Source organism: Onychostoma macrolepis, chromosome 07 (assembly GCF_012432095.1).
Source record: "Onychostoma macrolepis isolate SWU-2019 chromosome 07, ASM1243209v1, whole genome shotgun sequence".
Taxonomy (NCBI): Eukaryota; Metazoa; Chordata; class Actinopteri; order Cypriniformes; family Cyprinidae; genus Onychostoma; species Onychostoma macrolepis.
The window spans coordinates 11,072,882-11,090,496 of NC_081161.1; the positions used below are offsets into that span (position 1 = coordinate 11,072,882).

Sequence of the window (17,615 nt, forward strand, 5' to 3'; positions counted from 1 at the left end):
AGTTAAAAGTTTGCACACACTATTATTATTATTATTATTATTATTGTTATTGTTATTATTATTATTATTATTATTATTATTATTATTATTATTAGAATAGTACCACATTTTAGAATAAAAGTCTTCCAAACTCTGAAAAAAACACAAATGAAATTATGAAGTTTGTAGTGAGCAAAAATGTTGAATAATTCAAGACCAGCTTCTTCATAGTAGCCATCAATTGTTACGATTCTATTTCTACTCACTGTTCTTTTCTTAACATGATTTGCGAGGTTAATCCTGACATGTATGCTGGATTTCTGTTGGATGCGTTTCCTTCATTATCCAGTCTTTCAAGTTATTAATTATAATTTTTTTTTTTTTTTTTAAGAATTCATATATATTAGCACAATTTATATTTGTCGACAAACCTAATGTAATTTAAGCACAAGCCATTAATAACACAATCATTTGATTTGATTTAAGCAACATATAAAACAAAAAAATATTGTACATAAACTGAAAATTTAATAGTAATTTTCTGCCGGTACTGTATTTTCACCAGTAAATGGAAAATGTTCTGTTGGTATATTTACAAAACTCTCTACAAGTACAAACCTCCAGGCTAAGAATACCTGCAACACAGCTTGTCCTTTAGGCTATTGAAAACCTGCTGTTGTTCTTTCTTTGCACGTTTCTCTTGAACTCCAACCATTGTTTCAACATGACTATGAGTTACGGTATAATGAGAACATTTGGTTTAATCATCAACACACAACAGAATAGTGTTCTTAATTTATTAGTTGATTAAATCAAGCTATTCAATATACGTTTTAAATTGCTCCTATGAATGAAACGTATGCAATAACAAAACATTACCAACAGTGAAGCAAACACCAGAGACTGAATGAAGGTTTTGAAAGGTTGGCTTGTGTTCTTCCTGATACTTTCTTGTGTTGCATGCTTTGGCTGGGTATGCTGTACTTTTGCTCTAGTGAAAATGTACTGTAGTTATTAAACATATTCCCATCTCACAATTACATGACCAATTGTCTAAACCGTATTTCTAAAGTTCACCAAGCTTTGTTAGAAAAAGTTACTTTAAGGGTGCTTTCACACTTGGTTCGATTGCCTGGTCCGAACCCGAGTTCGATTGCTCCCCGCTGGACTGTGTTCATATAATTTTATTTGCGTCCGAACCACAGTTCGTTTGTGTCATCAAGCCAGCAGCTGCGCGCAAACTGAGTTTTGTGGAGAGAATTTTCGTCTCGCAAAGAAGAAAGTTATATTCAGGTGTGCATAAGGCGTTTTTCACTTCCAGCCTTCATGAACAATTATATGTGACCCTGGACCACAAAGCCAGTCTTAAGTCGCTGGGGTATATTTGTATCAATAGCCAAAAATACATTGTATGGGTCAAAATTATCGATTTTTCTTTTATGCCAAAAATCATTAACATATCATGTTCCATGAAGATATTTTGTACATTTCTTAACGTAAATGTATCAAAACTTAATTTTTGATTAGTAATATGCATTGCTAAGAACTTCATTTGGACAACTTTAAAGGCGATTTTCTCAATATTTAGATTTTTTTGCACCCTCAGATTCCAGATTTTCAAATAGTTGTATCTCGGCCAAATATTGTCAGATTCTAACAAACCATACATCAATGGAAAGCTTATTTATTCAACTTTCAGATGGTAATTGACTTAAGATCGAAAAATTGACACTTAAGACTGGTTTTGTCGTCCAGGGTCACATATATCAGTTATAAATGATTAAATACAAGATTAATATTAGTTAAGATTGATGTCGTTTCGAATTGGTAAATTGTGCTTGGAAAAAGTATGATCAGAATATCAACTTACATAATAATTATGCGTGCACTGTATTTTTCCTCTTCCACTGTTGTCGGTAATGCAGGGAATGTTGTGATTGGTTATCAAAGCTGCCAAATCAGAATTTAGCAGCCTCGTCTCTGATTGGCTGGAAATATGGCATATTGTAACGCTGGGTTGTGTTGAGTAAGCGAGCCATCGGCGTTTAGAGAGCATCAGGGGAGCAAGCTAGTGAAACGTTGCATGCGCAAAAGAGAAGGTCTGCACACATCCAAAAACTTATTTTGAATGCAAAATTGATTTTCGTGCACTCAAAGTACTTTCTTCTTTGCGAGATGAACATTTTCTCCACAAAACTCAGTTCGTGCAAATGCACTTTTGTGCGCTCAATTTCGTGCTTTCGTGCTCAGAATTGTGTTAGAGATCTAACCCCATATTTACCCTGTTGCTTAGTAACAACGGCGAAGGAGAAGGCAGCAAAATGCATAGTTGCTCTCTTTATTTTTATATATTTATGTTTTTGAACCATTGGTTTTGTTTCCAGAGCTTCAGTACATAACTGCACTTACGACTGTCTTACAAATGTACTGCAAATGCTCTAAAGAACACTGAAGGTGAACAGAAATGAAATGTATAGCTCTCTGCTTGCAGCGCGTCAGTCACGCTCATCAGGAAAGTGAGTGAAACACACACACAAACACACGTTTTTATCAAATAACATGTCAAGTCAAGTCACCTTTATTTATATAGCGCTTTTACAATACAGATTGTGTCAAAGCACTTAACAGTATCAAATTGGAGGATAGAGTGTCAGTAATGTATAATGATAAGATTAAACACTAAATTTTCAATTTTCAGTTAAAGGCATTTCATTATTGAATTCAGAGATGTCATTGTCTAGCTCAGTTTAGTTTAAATAGTATCTATGCAATCAAATCGACGATAATCGCTAGAAATTAAGTGTCCCCAACTGAGCAAGCCAGAGGCGACAGCGGCAAGGAACCAAAACTCCCTCTGTGACAGAATGGAGAAAAAAAAACCTTGGGAGAAACCAGGTTCAGTCGGGGGGCCAGTTCTCCTCTGACCAGACGAAACCCGCAGTTCAAAAGTTTATATTTCTATTTTAATTTTGTTACAATTTCTAACAATAGTAGTATTATGTAGTTAGGTATTTTGTGTCATTAATATCATTATCAATCATAATATATTGTTAATATCATTAATCATGTCATTAATAGTGGTTCACTTCTGTGATTTGGTACGATTGCGTTCACATCAGCAGCGAACCGTACCGGAGTTCACATGAACCGAACCCCAGACCACCCTTTTTAAGTGGACTCGGGTACGGTTCGCGGGTGCACACCTGAGGTCGGAAGACAACGTTCACATCATCCAAACGAACCGAACTCTGAAGTCAATCAAACCCGGGTGCACACCAAAAGTGCTAGTGTGAAAGCACCTTAAGATATTTGAATCCTGACTTCACATATTGAGTATTAATTTCAACATCGTCATTCATTTCTGTGAGCTGAATTTGTAATTTTTGCTAATTACTATTGCTAAAATTCTTCAGTAAATACTTTCCATGAATGTGGTTAAACATTAGATGGATTATCTTGCACATAAATTACATGGGAATTTTTAAAGATAAACTCTTATCTACCATAATTACCTGAGCGCATTCAGACATAACAGAGTGTTATGCTTGGTGTCCTTTAACTCTTTAACTCACTACTACTTATTCTGACACACTTTCTCTTGTTATTTTGTTTTATCTTCCTTCCTTTTCTCCCTACGCACCTCTATATCAGGAGCCTCAAACTACTGTTATCCACAATCCCACTGATGGAAACAAGGTATTAAGTTTTCGATGAGGTTCGAGTGTTTTTGAGATTTTAAGATACAAGAGATATTGTGAGTTATTTTGAACTTAATGTCTATGTAGTGCATCTGATGCATGGTGTCTGTTATCAGAGATAATAATTCAGTTTGTAAAGATACAGCCTAGCAAGCAAGAGGGATGGAAGGTTTAAAGTCTGAAATGTCAAGCTTGCTAAGCTTGTTTACCCTCATATCATTCTTTTGCAGAATACAAAAGATGATATTTTGAAAAATATTTAAACTATTTTGTCCATATAACGAGTCAGTAAGGTCCAAATTTTGCTAGAAGCATTGAAAAGGAATACATTTTACAAAATAATGGATAATGTAACTTACTTTAACAATGATAGACAAGCACAATCTGACTACAGTAACACACAAATAATTGTACTTTTTAGATTTTTATTGAATTCATTGAGTAATATTTAATGCAATTTTAAGAACAACTCAGTGTTATTAGTTAAGTCAGAGAGTGACTTTCTATAGTTGTGACTTCGATGAAGATAATCATATACGGGATGCAATGTAGCTTGTTTAGACTACTAGAAATAATTGTGTGCCTGGTTGCAAGCACTTTTTTTCTAAAATATACAGTTACAGTTTTTAAAATATACAGATACACTTTTGTCAGTGTATGAACAGCATTTGTAGCATGCTGTTGATTACCAGAGTATAAAACTAGATACTGTCAGAGTTCACAAACTTATTCTTGGCACTGTATGTTTGCTAGGGCATCATATACAGTACAGTACTTGCCAGTGACAAGTTGTGGCCATCATATTGTGTTTATCCCTGCATGTTTCAGCAGATGTTTTCTTCAGATGTTTCTTTAGAGTGTCTCAGTAGTTCGGTTCACTTTGCACAGTGGAATAAATGCAGTTCTTGTTTGGTTAGGAAATAGAACTCCACATGATCTTGAAATTTTATAATCTTATACTTTTCTGTGTCAGTCATCACATCAACATGCATAATTTCTATTTTATCTAGAACAATATTAATAAAATGCATCAAGTCAGTTATTCTGGTTTGAACCTTCTGGGAAAAGGCTGTTTGCTGGCCAAACCGGTGTTTATCTAACTAACCCAAAGCACCTCTATCAATACAGGGAGGTCACTGGCTGGTTTCAGTTTCTTTTTACAACAGGGGGTTACTATTTCTGACCGTTTTAATCATCATTTAACTTGAGCCTATTTAAAATTCAACTTGTTAGTAAATTACTATTTAAAGACAGTACTATTTAGAATATTAAATTGTTTGTTTATGTGTGTATTTTTGTTTCCTTTCAGGAATCATCAGAGAGTGCTAACACCACTATTGAAGATGAAGACATTAAAGGTACAGTTGAACCTAAACCAAACTTTAAAATGTACATTGTACAATAAGTTGGTACCCTGTGGTCCAACCCGTTCTTGCTTTACCTATACATTTATATTTATATTCATATTCACCACTTTAGTAAACAAAAAGGGTTGTTCTCAGACAGGAAACATTTGTGCTTCAGATTTCCAGGATTCTTAAGAAATATTTTTTTTTTTTTTTGAAAACACTACTGTTGAACTGTCCTGCTTCAGGCCTAAAGTACCACCATAGGGGGTTGCCCACTCAACCCCCCATACACCCCACCAGTTTTTAGATTTTTGGTCAATAATTATGGGTCAATAATCATAATTTCATAATGGGATTCATAAACTATTACTCTCACACAATAAATATAGGTTGAATGCAGCCTTCCACTGTACTAATGAACTGTATCATGCTATTAAAGTGGAAACATGCAGAATAAACATCGCTGATCACCTGTTTCCTGCATGTGCACTTTATTATTAGTTTGGCCTGCTGTACCCAACTTGGTGTTTACGGTTGGTGAAAATCTGTTGAGATGAACTTTTTATTTTAAGCTTTCTTTTCACATGCCTGCTAACTTTCTGTTCTTCTTTTTTTTGCTGTTATGAGCTTTGAAGGTAGAGCAATGATTCTGTCTCTGTAATCCAACTGTGTGATCTTGTGTAATTATGTGTAGATTAGGTTGTGTGTAAATGCAGGTGGTCCAGTTACAGTTTGTGTGTGTGCATTTGTGTCATGATTTTTAATGGTATTTAATGATATTTTAATTCATTTACTTTTATTCTTAACATAAAGATAACCTGTTAATAGCTTTATTTTTTTAAATGTATTTTTAATACCTAATATTTTTTTTACTTAAAGAAACCTATTCGTACAGTAGGACCTTTTAAGATTTTTTTTGTACATGCACATCCCCCTTACTGCTTATATGAACTACAAAAAATTATGGAATTGGTTCTTGTGTATCTTGCGAACCGAATACCATAATGTTAAACCCGTTGAAAAAAGACAATAAAAAATTTCAACAAATCACAACCATAGTACTCACATAAGTCCCCAAAGTGTGAAAGAGGAATGCGTTTAAAAGGAAGATATTTCTGTACCATTTGTCTTTCCTTTGCTGTTTCATTCATGTCTTTGTTTTCAGGGGATGCCCTGCAAACAATGTCAATCTGTTATTCACCTTATGTCATTTCTACTCATTTTATCCTTTTTCTCCTCTTTTTAACAACCTTACCCTTGCTTTTTACCATCCTACTATCAATCCATGTCTTAATTTATTTGCTTTCCTGTCCACCAATCTGTCCACCCAATCATTCATCTGTCATTCTATCCATCCACCCATCCTGTCCTTGATGTTCTTCCCATATTAATATACCCTCCAAATGGCACATTTACTAGGACCAGTATACCACCTGCCTACCGCTTCTCCTAGAATGTACAAGCGCGAACGATCTCATTCCCAGCAGTCTTGTTCTTCCACTTCCTCCTCTGTCTCATCCTGCTGGTACCTCCCAAACATGTGGCCTGAAGAAGTCTGCTGTAACCACATTCTCAAAGCCCTCCTGGCTCTCTACCTGCTTGTTTTCCTATTTGCCTTTTTGGCCTTCCTCTACGTCAACTCAACAGCCGATTGTGGCCAGTGCATTAATCCCAAGGCTGCTCCCAAACGGTCTCAGCTAATCCAGAGCCACATCAACATTCAGTGTAAGTGACAGGGGAGGGAGACAGGAAGTCAATGCACAGTTTTAAAATGGTGTACACTGATAGCTGAACCAGTAGACATGATTGCAAATGAGTAAAAATGACTTGATGTGTATAATTTTTTTCCCCCTGGGATTTGCACACACAAGACCTCGGTTTTTGTTAGTTAAGCCAAGTGATATCTTATTTTTGGATGCTGGATCTGGCTTTCTACGGAAAGCTATAACAGAATTAAATGTTGTGCGATTCAGTCAGGAATTTATATACATTTTTGTCAGGTCATATATATCCAGAATAATATATACTGTAACAGTGATTCAGAAATCAAGGATTAGCTAAACATGCAGCTCCAAAAAAAAAATTCATTAAAATAGTTCATTTTCATACATTTAATTTTGTCTATAGAGATATTGTATTTTTTTTTAATTTATTTATTTTTTTTAAACAAAATTAAAAAAAAGACTTCTGGAAACAAGTCTGCTGAAAACTTGGGTGATCACTGCACTCTACGTTTATGGAAGCCTGCCCAACATTATACAACAGAACAAGCAAACAATAAAATGACTCGTCGTCGCCTGTTGTGGTGGTTGCTGGTTTAGGACAAAAACGTAAAGGGGTAGTCCACCCAAAAACAAACATTTTATAATTTACTCCAAAAATGTATGAATTACTTTCTTTGTTTCCCCTTGGTAACCATCGTACAGTATTTTTGTCCACACAATGGAAGTCAATGGGAAACTGTTTTGTTCACCAACGTTCTTCAACATATCTTCTTTCGCATTCCACCGAATAAAGAAATGCATTTGTTTAGAATGACATGAGGTTGAGTAAATTACGACAGTATTTTAATTTATGAATAGACTATCACTTTAATATTAAAGATTACAGATTAAAAACTGCCTTTGACAGTGATCTACACAGCTTACCAAGATTCTGTATTGTTGGTCAGTAATAAGCATTCTGCTCTTTGGTTTAACTTTATTGGTGGGCTGCAGAAACCATGACTATTGAACTACTGACCACAAAGGCATTACCACTAAACAAGACATCATTTCATTTTGACAATGTATCAGGTTTTTCAAAGAAAATAAAAGTAATACATAATATAACATATTGTGACCTAAACAAAAATCAATTAATTACAATAACCTTATCTGTCTTGCATACAGTCAACTACATTACGTGTCTGCGCCGTCATTGGTTGTCTGAGCATTGTGTTGCTCTTCTCATTTGCATCAGTCAAATCACCACCTCTCATTGAAATCAAATGACTTTCAGCTGCTCTGAAAACCATTGAGCAAACCTTACCGTGAGAAAGATTGAATATATGATTTGTTAACCTGGTTGGACACAGCGAGTATATATCTAAACAAGCTTTTCAGACTCTTAAGGACATTTTATTCTCTTTCTTATTTAGAGTTTGAAAAGATACAGTGAGTGTGAATTTGGTGCTGTTATTTTGTCACTGTCACTGAAGCACTGAAGCATCACTGCAAACATCTGGGGTTGTTCCTCATTTTGATTGTAAAGTGTCCCTTGAGGTGCTGGTGTAATAAGACGTTAAGGCTATTGTGATGCATTAGTGCCCTCTAGTGGCAATAAAAAATAAAATTGCACAGTCAAAAAATGCTTCATGTCAGAAAGCACAATTCCAGTCTGACTGGAATTTTGCAGGCTTTTTCTGTTCTGTTCTGTTTTCTGCTTTCTGTGCAGCGTGATATTTATTAACTTAAGATTAAACAAACTGTTGATTTTGTTGACAGTTTACCTGGTTCTGGAGAAAGATTTAATTTGCTCTCCTGGACAGACAGTATGGCCTAACTGGATTTCAAATTTTTCTGATAAATATGAAGAGCATTTTTTATTTGGTCCTTAAATGCTTATATGTGTTTCCTTGTACTTCTGAAGTTTGTATTAATTTGTCTTGTTTTCTAAAAATCGTAGTTAAGCATGTTGAGTTACAATCCTTTATGTGTACACTGAGCCCCTGGTTTGGTTTATGAAGGCTTATTTTAACCTTTAACCTTAACCATACTGCCGTGCATTATCAGTAATGAGTGGGTCCATGCTGGGATGCATCAGCTGAGAGAGCAATGGTGAAGTCTAAGAACTGGAGGATGAGACACAATATCTTTTAGCTTGTCATCTTAACATTAGAACCGCCAGGGGTCGCTGTATATCTAAAACCGCCAGCGGGTACATTTTACCTACACACATGACTATTGTTTTTATATGGCTAAAGAACATATTATTTCACTGTATTATGCCACTGTCTTCACAAAGAAGTGTGTAGAGTCATAAAATGATTGTCTAGTCATCAACTATATTTTTGTCCTGTTGTTTCATGTTCATGGCTTTTTTATGCAGGCTACACTAATCACTTTTCATAACGGTCAATATAAGCTAAACAAGCCTGCACTGATAACTAGAATCAGAAGGAAGTAAATACATATTTGGGTGATGTAATATTATAATACAATTTCATTAATCAATATATTAAAGATTACCATGTTATTTTTTTATTACTAAAATAACCTATAGACAATAATGAGCAATAATAACCACACTGCATGATGCAATGACAAATTAAAGTGCACAGTTTCACGTAATTAATTATTAATTTGTTTAGTTATATCATTTATTATTCAAATAAGAGACTAGAGGTCTGCGCAGGACTGTTTTTTAATTTTTATTCCCGTTCCCGCCCGCTCCCGTGAGGTTATATTCCGCACTCACCCGTTCCCGTGATATATTCACTCTGTTCACCCGCTGTCCGCTTTAGAATAATTTTCTTCCCGACCCGACCGTTCCCGCTAAATTTAGATCTCGTTTCCAGAATCTCACATTTAAATTTCCGCTACTAAGATAGAGATAACAAATAAAAGTGTAGTCTGCACAAAACTGTATTTGTAATTTTATTCGTCTTGTCAAGACACAAATTTGTTTAACATTTTGCTGTCAACAGTAGGAAAAAAGTGTCACAGAGAAAATAAAAATGTAGGTTGCACAAAAATTGTAGCTATTTATTTTTATTAGTCTTTTCAAGATAGTACAGTTCGTTTAACATTTTGCTGCATGTCAAATTATAGGCTAGGCAAAATATGAATAAAATCGAGTTGAACGTCCTTCAGGGATGCATCCACATTTTGCTCTATCCTTATTCTGCTCTGTTACTGATCGACAACCTGGCTGTTCTGTCTGAGGGCCGTATATTTACCGGTACAGCCTGCTGTGAGGACCATTATGCACATGCTGTGCACACACCCCGCAAATAAAATGCATGACGCAAAAAGCAGCGGTCCATGCGTGCAGCGTGTGCATAACAGTCCTAAGTGCAGGCTGTACTGGTGCTCGTTAAGAATGAGTAAGCTAAAGCGCAGAATCTATGCTGTTCTGAAAGGACGTCAGGAACAGGATATTGTTAGACTGACTGCTCCCGTTCAAATTACAGTTACTGTCCGCTACCGCCTTTTATTCGGAAATTTAATCCCGCATCGCAAGAATTCTTGTCCGGTCCCACGGTAGAGCTGCAGGAATGCAGACCTCTATCATAGATCAGAATTTTTTAATTTATTTAATTAAATTTTTTTTTTTTTTTTAAATGGCCATGCAGAATAATTCACAACACAGCTCTCTATCTATAGGAGATCTGCTCATATCTGTCCTGTGCACTCACTGAGCGCTCTCTTCTTCCTGTCATTACTAGACACGCCCCTTACTGCTGATTGGCTGCAAGTGTGTTTTGGGACTCTGTCTGGCATTGTCGTCAAAAGCATTTTCAAATATTGCTCAGAGCACCTTTAAATAATGCGTCATTTTGTGTCAAGGATACTGAAGACCTTGGCACACTGCATGTCAATATTGACCAGTTTTCAGGGGACAATGTTGCCCAAGAAGTTTCTTTTTGAGTCTATATCCTTTCAGAGCCACAGTCAATCTCTCAAACTCAGCTATAATTTATTCTCTCATTGCAATGAGTAACTTCTAGGGCACACATTCAGGGGGCGCCACTGATCTTGTGATAGACAACAGGCTGTATGCCAAGCATTGTGGTCAAACAGGTCACTGAATTCCTGTACCCCAGTTTACTTTTTCATCACAGAATGAGGTTTACTTGTTGATCAGATATACAATAATGTTGCATTTAGCTCCTGTGTCAACTTTTTATTTTACTTTCTTTTTTTTTTTAGTTGCCAGACCCATGTTTTAGTCACAGTGCTGTTTATATTTCACTTTTCTGAGTGACATCATTCACTGTTTCACAATAGTAGGTTTCATCAGGTGCATCTAGAGATGTGTCCAGTTCATTCACCCAGTTGAATTTGGAGTTTTTGAATTGCACTGCACTTCTGCAGCTCACTTGGGTGGCATAACTTTGATCTTAAGTTGCTGGTTTGTGGGATGGAGCACGATATGCCATTTGTCTGATAGACTGTAATTGAAATATATGTGCCATTCTTTTTCAAATTTGCTCCAGTTGTAAGATATAATTTGATCAGAAATTAGTGGATTAATGTGGCAGAGATCTTTTGCCTTATTTAACCACTTCTGACACTACGTAAATTGTCTCAAGAAACAATACATGCAGTACCACCAGAACATACTTTTTATTTCCTGCATTAAAAGTTAAAGCAGTACTTCCTTTAAGCTACTTTAAGGGGCTATATTTATACTGAGACTTTCAGATTATAAATAACTATGTTATTAGTTTAAGAAATTAGCCAAAAAAAAAAACACACATTACAAGTGCATTTTTTAACAAATCATTGTGCACTGTCCAGGATATTTCTTTCAGATCCACATTACATGGAGATGCTGAGAAACACAATTCCCCAAATACTCTGAGGAACAAAATAAAATCCCTCCATAGGCACTAATAAACTTCTTTAATTGTATTAAATACATTTAAACTACATTTAAATATGCTGTTTTGTTTTTGCCAACAAAAACAACAAAAGTCTCTTCACCCCCCTTGGGCAATTTTATTAGAAAACCATGTGTCTTTCAAAAAAGCATACCAAATGTTTTATTTTCAAAAACATCTTGCACCATTAACTTTGATAACCATGTTCATGTGGAAAATATTTGTCATATGCTATAATATTTGTCATACTATATAATATTGTGTGCTTATATTATATAATATAAGGTGCTTAAATACTATATAGTACATGAACAAAACATGCTGCCTAAAGTACATGTCCAAAAACATGGTAATGCCCAATGATTTTAATAAAAAGTGCTTTTGTGTAACAGTAAATGATAGCATAAATTTCAGCATATTGTTATCAGTGGATTTTAGGTAAATACTCCAATTTATCCATGTGCCGTTTTAATTCTTTCCCTTATATTATATTGTAGTATTATTTTACAGCAAATTATTTATTACTGAATAAAGTGATTCAGACCAATTTGGATATTGTTGCTTACTGTATGATGCATTTATTGAGAGGAACTGACTCAAAAGAATGAACGCATTGCTAGTTGAGGCATTGCTAGTTCATATTATACAGGTGCTGGTGATATAAATAGAATATCATCAAAAAGTTGATTTATTTCACTAATTCCATTCAAAAAGTGAAACTTGTATATTATATTCATTCATTACACACAGACTGATATATTTCAAATGTTTATTTCTTTTAATTTTGATAATTATAACTGACAACTAAGGAAAATCCCAAATTCAGTATCTCAGAAAATTAGAATATTACTTAAGACCAATACAAAGAAAGAATTTTTAGAAATCTTGGCCAACTGAAAAGTATGAGCATGTACAGCACTCAATACTTAGTTGGGGCTCCTTTTGCCTGAATTACTGCAGCAATGCGGCGTGGCATGGAGTCGATCAGTCTGTGGCACTGCTCAGGTGTTATGAGAGCCCAGGTTGCTCTGATAGTGGCCTTCAGCTCTTCTGCATTGTTGGGTCTGGCATATCGCATCTTCCTCTTCACAATACCCCATAGATTTTCTATGGGGTTAAGGTCAGGCGAGTTTGCTGGCCAATTAAGAACAGGGATACCATGGTCCTTAAACCAGATACTGGTTGCTTTGGCACTGTGCACAGGTGCCAAGTCCTGTTGGAAAATGAAATCTGCATCTCCATAAAGTTGGTCAGCAGCAGGAAGCATGAAGTGCTCTAAAACGTCCTGGTATACGGCTGCGTTGACCTTGGACCTCAGAAAACACAGTGGACCAACACCAGCAGATGACATGGCACCCCAAACCATCACTGACTGTGGAAACTTTACACTGGACCTCAAGCAACGTGGATTGTGTGCCTCTCCTCTCTTCCTCCAGACTCTGGGACCCTGATTTCCAAAGGAAATGCAAAATTTACTTTCATCAGAGAACATAACTTTGGACCACTCAGCAGCAGTCCAGTCCTTTTTGTCTTTAGCCCAGGCGAGACGCTGTCTGTTGTTCAAGAGTGGATTGACACAAGGAATGCGACAGCTGAAACCCATGTCTTGCATACGTCTGTGCGTAGTGGTTCTTGAAGCACTGACTCCAGCTGCAGTCCACTCTTTGTGAATCTCCCCCACATTTTTGAATGGCTTTTGTTTCACAATCCTCTCCAGGGTGCGGTTATCCCTATTGCTTGTACACTTTTGTCTACCACATCTTTTCCTTCCCTTCGCCTCTCTATTAATGTGCTTGGACACAGAGCTCTGTGAACAGCCAGCCTCTTTTGCAATGACCTTTTGTGTCTTGCCCTCCTTGTGCAACATGTCAATGGTTGTCTTTTGGACAACTGTCAAGTCAGCAGTCTTCCCCATGATTGTGTAGCCTACAGAACTAGACTGAGAGACCATTTAAAGGCCTTTGCAGGTGTTTTGAGTTAATTAGCTGATTAGTGTGGCACCAGGTGTCTTCAATATTGAACCTTTTCACAATATTCTAATTTTCTGAGATACTGAATTTGGGATTTTCCTTAGTTGTCAGTTATAATCATCAAAATTAAAAGAAATAAACATTTGAAATATATCAGTCTGTGTGTAATGAATGAATATAATATACAAGTTTCACTTTTTGAATGGAATTAGTGAAATAAATCAACTTTTTGATGATATTTTAATTATATGACCAGCACCTGTATGTTAGTTAGGCTGTAGTTGCAGCCTAGAATTAAACTGCTGGTTTCGTCTGGCCAGAGGAGAACGGCACACTATTTTCTTGTTTAATACTGTAAAGCTGCTTTGACACAATCTGCATTGCAAAAAGTGCTATATAAATAATGGTGACTTGACTTAAACAATCAGAAGTGTTGTGTTGTATTTATTAATTGTAATTATTAACAATGATTATTTTATCGGCATTACAATGCAAGAATCAATCAAAAGTAAATAAATTAGCATGGTACTATACACATTCTTACTGGCCAAGCTAAAAATGCAACACCGAGTTTTATACAATATGAGGTCCCTGGGGTCCATTTTTCTGTTCATCAGCATTTCTTTGGCTTGGAAAAAGGTTGAATCAATAAACTGCTTTCTAAAGGTATACATAAAACAGTACAGTTCTCCACATAATTAAACTTATATAACATTTTACATTGGTGCATTTGATTTGAACATTTGATTTACATTGGTAGCTGGCCAGTTCCTTTCAGACATATTTGTGAATCATTCATTTTAAAGAACATACTCATAAGAGCCATTCACTGGGGAATCAAACATCACTGTCTCTTTTTTATGGTTTAAAATGAATGTATTTCACAGTCTGGTCTGTTCATCAGCTAAAGCATAAGGACTACAGTATTTTGCGCAGTTTTTCACAACTTTTATATTTATTTATGTTTTTTTTCTTTCTTTTTTTTTTCTTTGCATTTATGTACTATAGCACGTAAACAGGAGATAATTAAAGTCACAGAGCTGCTGATCGAAGCCATTAATAATGGAGATTTTGAAGCATACACGTGAGTGTTTATTTCATTATTTCATGCAGTATTTTTTTATTTTATTTTATTTTATTTTTTTGCCTTCACTGTGTTGAAGAATGCCTTATTATATCTTTTAGTTTTTATATTATGTTGTGTTCCACAGGAAGATTTGTGACCCTGGACTGACATCTTTTGAACCTGAAGCTTTGGGAAACCTAGTGGAGGGGACAGATTTCCACAGGTTCTACTTTGAAAACTGTAAGACGTGGCATGATGTTACATGTTAAAGGAATAATTGATGTTTTCATACTAAGAAAGAGATTGAGCTGTTGAGCTCCAACAATGAAAAAAACAAAACATCAATCTTCTGAAGCCAAGCTGTAGCTTAATGATAGGATTAGTGAAAATTGAAGTTCACAAGAGCAATGAAAAATATTGTTGTAGGATTTACTTTGAAACAATTTTTACTAGTAAATTTCATGAATAAAAAGAAAGAGAAATATAGCTGCAAACAGCAATTACAGGGCCAAGCACTACAGAAGCAAGCATCAGACCAACTGCAGCAATGAGTAATTGAAGCCATTTTAAGATTATTGAAGTGCAAATGGCTGAAAAATCATTTAAAACTACTAGCAATATGATTGAATGACTTTTCACTTTTAACCAATAGGTGGCACCATTATCAAATCAATGTGGTGTGAGGTGACAATGGCACACACAAAGTTTGGTGTCAATATGCTAAAGCATTGCAGAGATACAGCCTCAAGTGTCATTTTGGCACCATGCCTCAAATTCGTTGCTGTGGTATGCAAAAACGGTTTTGTTTGTCAACACAAACAGTTGAGGAGGAGTTCGAAAAAGTAGGTTTTCAACATAAATCAAAATGGCGGACAGGAAGTTCGGCTTACTATGACATAATTGGTATGTATGTTGTCGGCATGTCCCAAGGAGTAATTTGGGACCAGTTTCATTACAATAGGCTAATGCAATCAAGAGTTATTAGCATTTTTTGGAATTTTCATTATTAATAATTAATGAATGGTTTATTACTCTTGACCAATAGGTGGCACTGATGCCAAACTGACTTGGCGTGGTCAGTGTGAGGTGACAATGTCACATACAAAATTTGGTGTGAATATTTCAAAGTTTCACTGAGATACAGCCTCAGATGCAGTTTGGCATCTTTCCAGCAAATTCCTTGATGCGCTAAACAAAAACCGTTTCGTATATCGACGCAAAATCCATAAATTTTTGCCAGCATGGTCTGAAGATGATCCGAGTCAAATTTGGTGAAAATCGGACTAACGATCTAGGAGGAGTTCAAAAAAGTAGGTTTTTAACATGGATCAAAATGGCGGACAGGAAGTTCAGCCAATTATGGCAAAATTGGTATCGATGTTCTCGGCATGAACCAAGGAATCTATCAACATGAGTTTGATTACAATAGGTTCATGTAAGCAAAAGTTATTAGCATTTTTAGAAATTTCATTATAACTTTTGACCACAAGGTGGCGCTGTCCCCAAACTTTTTGAGTACCATCAGGGCATGTTGTCGAAGAAGCATACCGAGTTTGTAACGATACGACAATGCGTTCGTAAAATATAGCCTTTTACTACAAAATTCAAAATGGCTGACATGGGAAAATTGGATATGGTTCGACTCGGCATGATGCAATGAATCTAAAGAGAGTTTTGTGATTTTTGGCCAAACCATTGAGAAGTTATAAGCAAAAATAGCAATTTTTCATATCTCCTGACCACTAGGTGGCACAGTGCCGAAACACTGCAGGTAGTCTCAGGTCATGCTTGTTATAACACACACCAAGTTTGGTCTCAATACGCCAAACCCTTGCGGAGATATAGTCTCAGATCCATTTTTGTGAGCTTTTCGGCGAATTCGTTAGTGTGTTATTCGAGAACGCTTGGATGAATCGACTTGAATTCCATAACTTTTTGCCAGCATGGTCTGTAGATGATCTGAGCCAATTTTGGTGAAAATCGGACGAACCGTTTAGGACGAGTTCGAAAAAGTATTTTGTGAATAAAATCGGAAAAATGCTTGGCCCCTAATTACAGTAATCATAGTATTATAGTTTTTGAAATATAGTAAATGTGAAATTATGAAATATCAAGACTTTTTGTAAAACATCCTGTAGTAATATCTGTTTGATTTACAACTTCACAATTTATTAATTATTTAATTAATTTATTTTTGAGTGAAAATGCAATTTTCAGACTGTACATCAGCTATCAGCCACAACATGAGAGAACAAACAGTGTTCGGTTTTATTGATGTCAGACCTCGCACATTGTATCTTCATATGACAAGTTTGGAGTGAGAGCTACACTGGAGGAGAAGGTTAACAGCGAATAGCTATTTTTGGACTGTTCCTCATAAAAAAGCTATCATATACTAATACATTTATAATTTGTGTGTGCCATTTTGGTGTTTGGCTGTCCTCACTTTTGTCTAGTTTTGTGTTCCACAGAAGAAAATTGTGAATTGTGTTTGGAGTGATATGAAGATGAGTTTATAAAATCTACTGCATTTTACAAGTGTTGTGACTGAAGTGGATATGTCCTTTAGTTTAATTAAATCGAAATAGGTGAAAGTATTATTGTCCTCTGCTCTAGCTCTCTCCAAAGGCCACAGACCCATCCACACCATCTTGCTGAACCCTCATGTACACCTGATCGGAGAGGATGCTGCATGCATCGCTTATATAAGGCTCACCCAATACATGGATGTCAACAATATGCCTCGCACCATGCAGTCGGAAGAAACGCGTGTCTGGCACCGTCGTGACGGCAAATGGCAGAACATCCACTTCCACCGGTCTGGCTCACCAACTGTGCCCACCAAGTGAGGTCTGTGTTTGTGTGTGTGTTCATGGTCTCAAACATCTTTCTTAAGCCAGGCTCACACTGTGCGATTTTTTTTTTTTTTTTTTTTTTAATTTTTTTTTTTTAAGTCCTTTAGGATTG

General features: G+C 35.9%; 1 protein-coding gene across 11 annotated transcripts in view; it reads left to right on the forward strand.

The window, feature by feature from the left end:
• Positions 1-17,615, forward strand: part of camk2d1 (calcium/calmodulin-dependent protein kinase (CaM kinase) II delta 1) — a 102,122-nt gene that overhangs the window by 81,792 nt on the left and 2,715 nt on the right. For 5 of the 11 annotated variants that reach the window (XM_058783431.1, XM_058783436.1, XM_058783430.1 and 2 more), the window contains 5 exons: positions 3,631-3,675; positions 4,987-5,035; positions 14,591-14,666; positions 14,794-14,888; positions 17,265-17,498. In XM_058783431.1, the coding sequence (XP_058639414.1) occupies positions 3,631-3,675; positions 4,987-5,035; positions 14,591-14,666; positions 14,794-14,888; positions 17,265-17,497 (498 nt within the window). In that variant the 3' untranslated portion in view covers position 17,498. The remainder of the gene's footprint in view (positions 1-3,630; positions 3,676-4,986; positions 5,036-14,590; positions 14,667-14,793; positions 14,889-17,264; positions 17,499-17,615) is intronic. The other 6 variants (XM_058783434.1, XM_058783437.1, XM_058783441.1 and 3 more) reach the window with 3 other exon arrangements.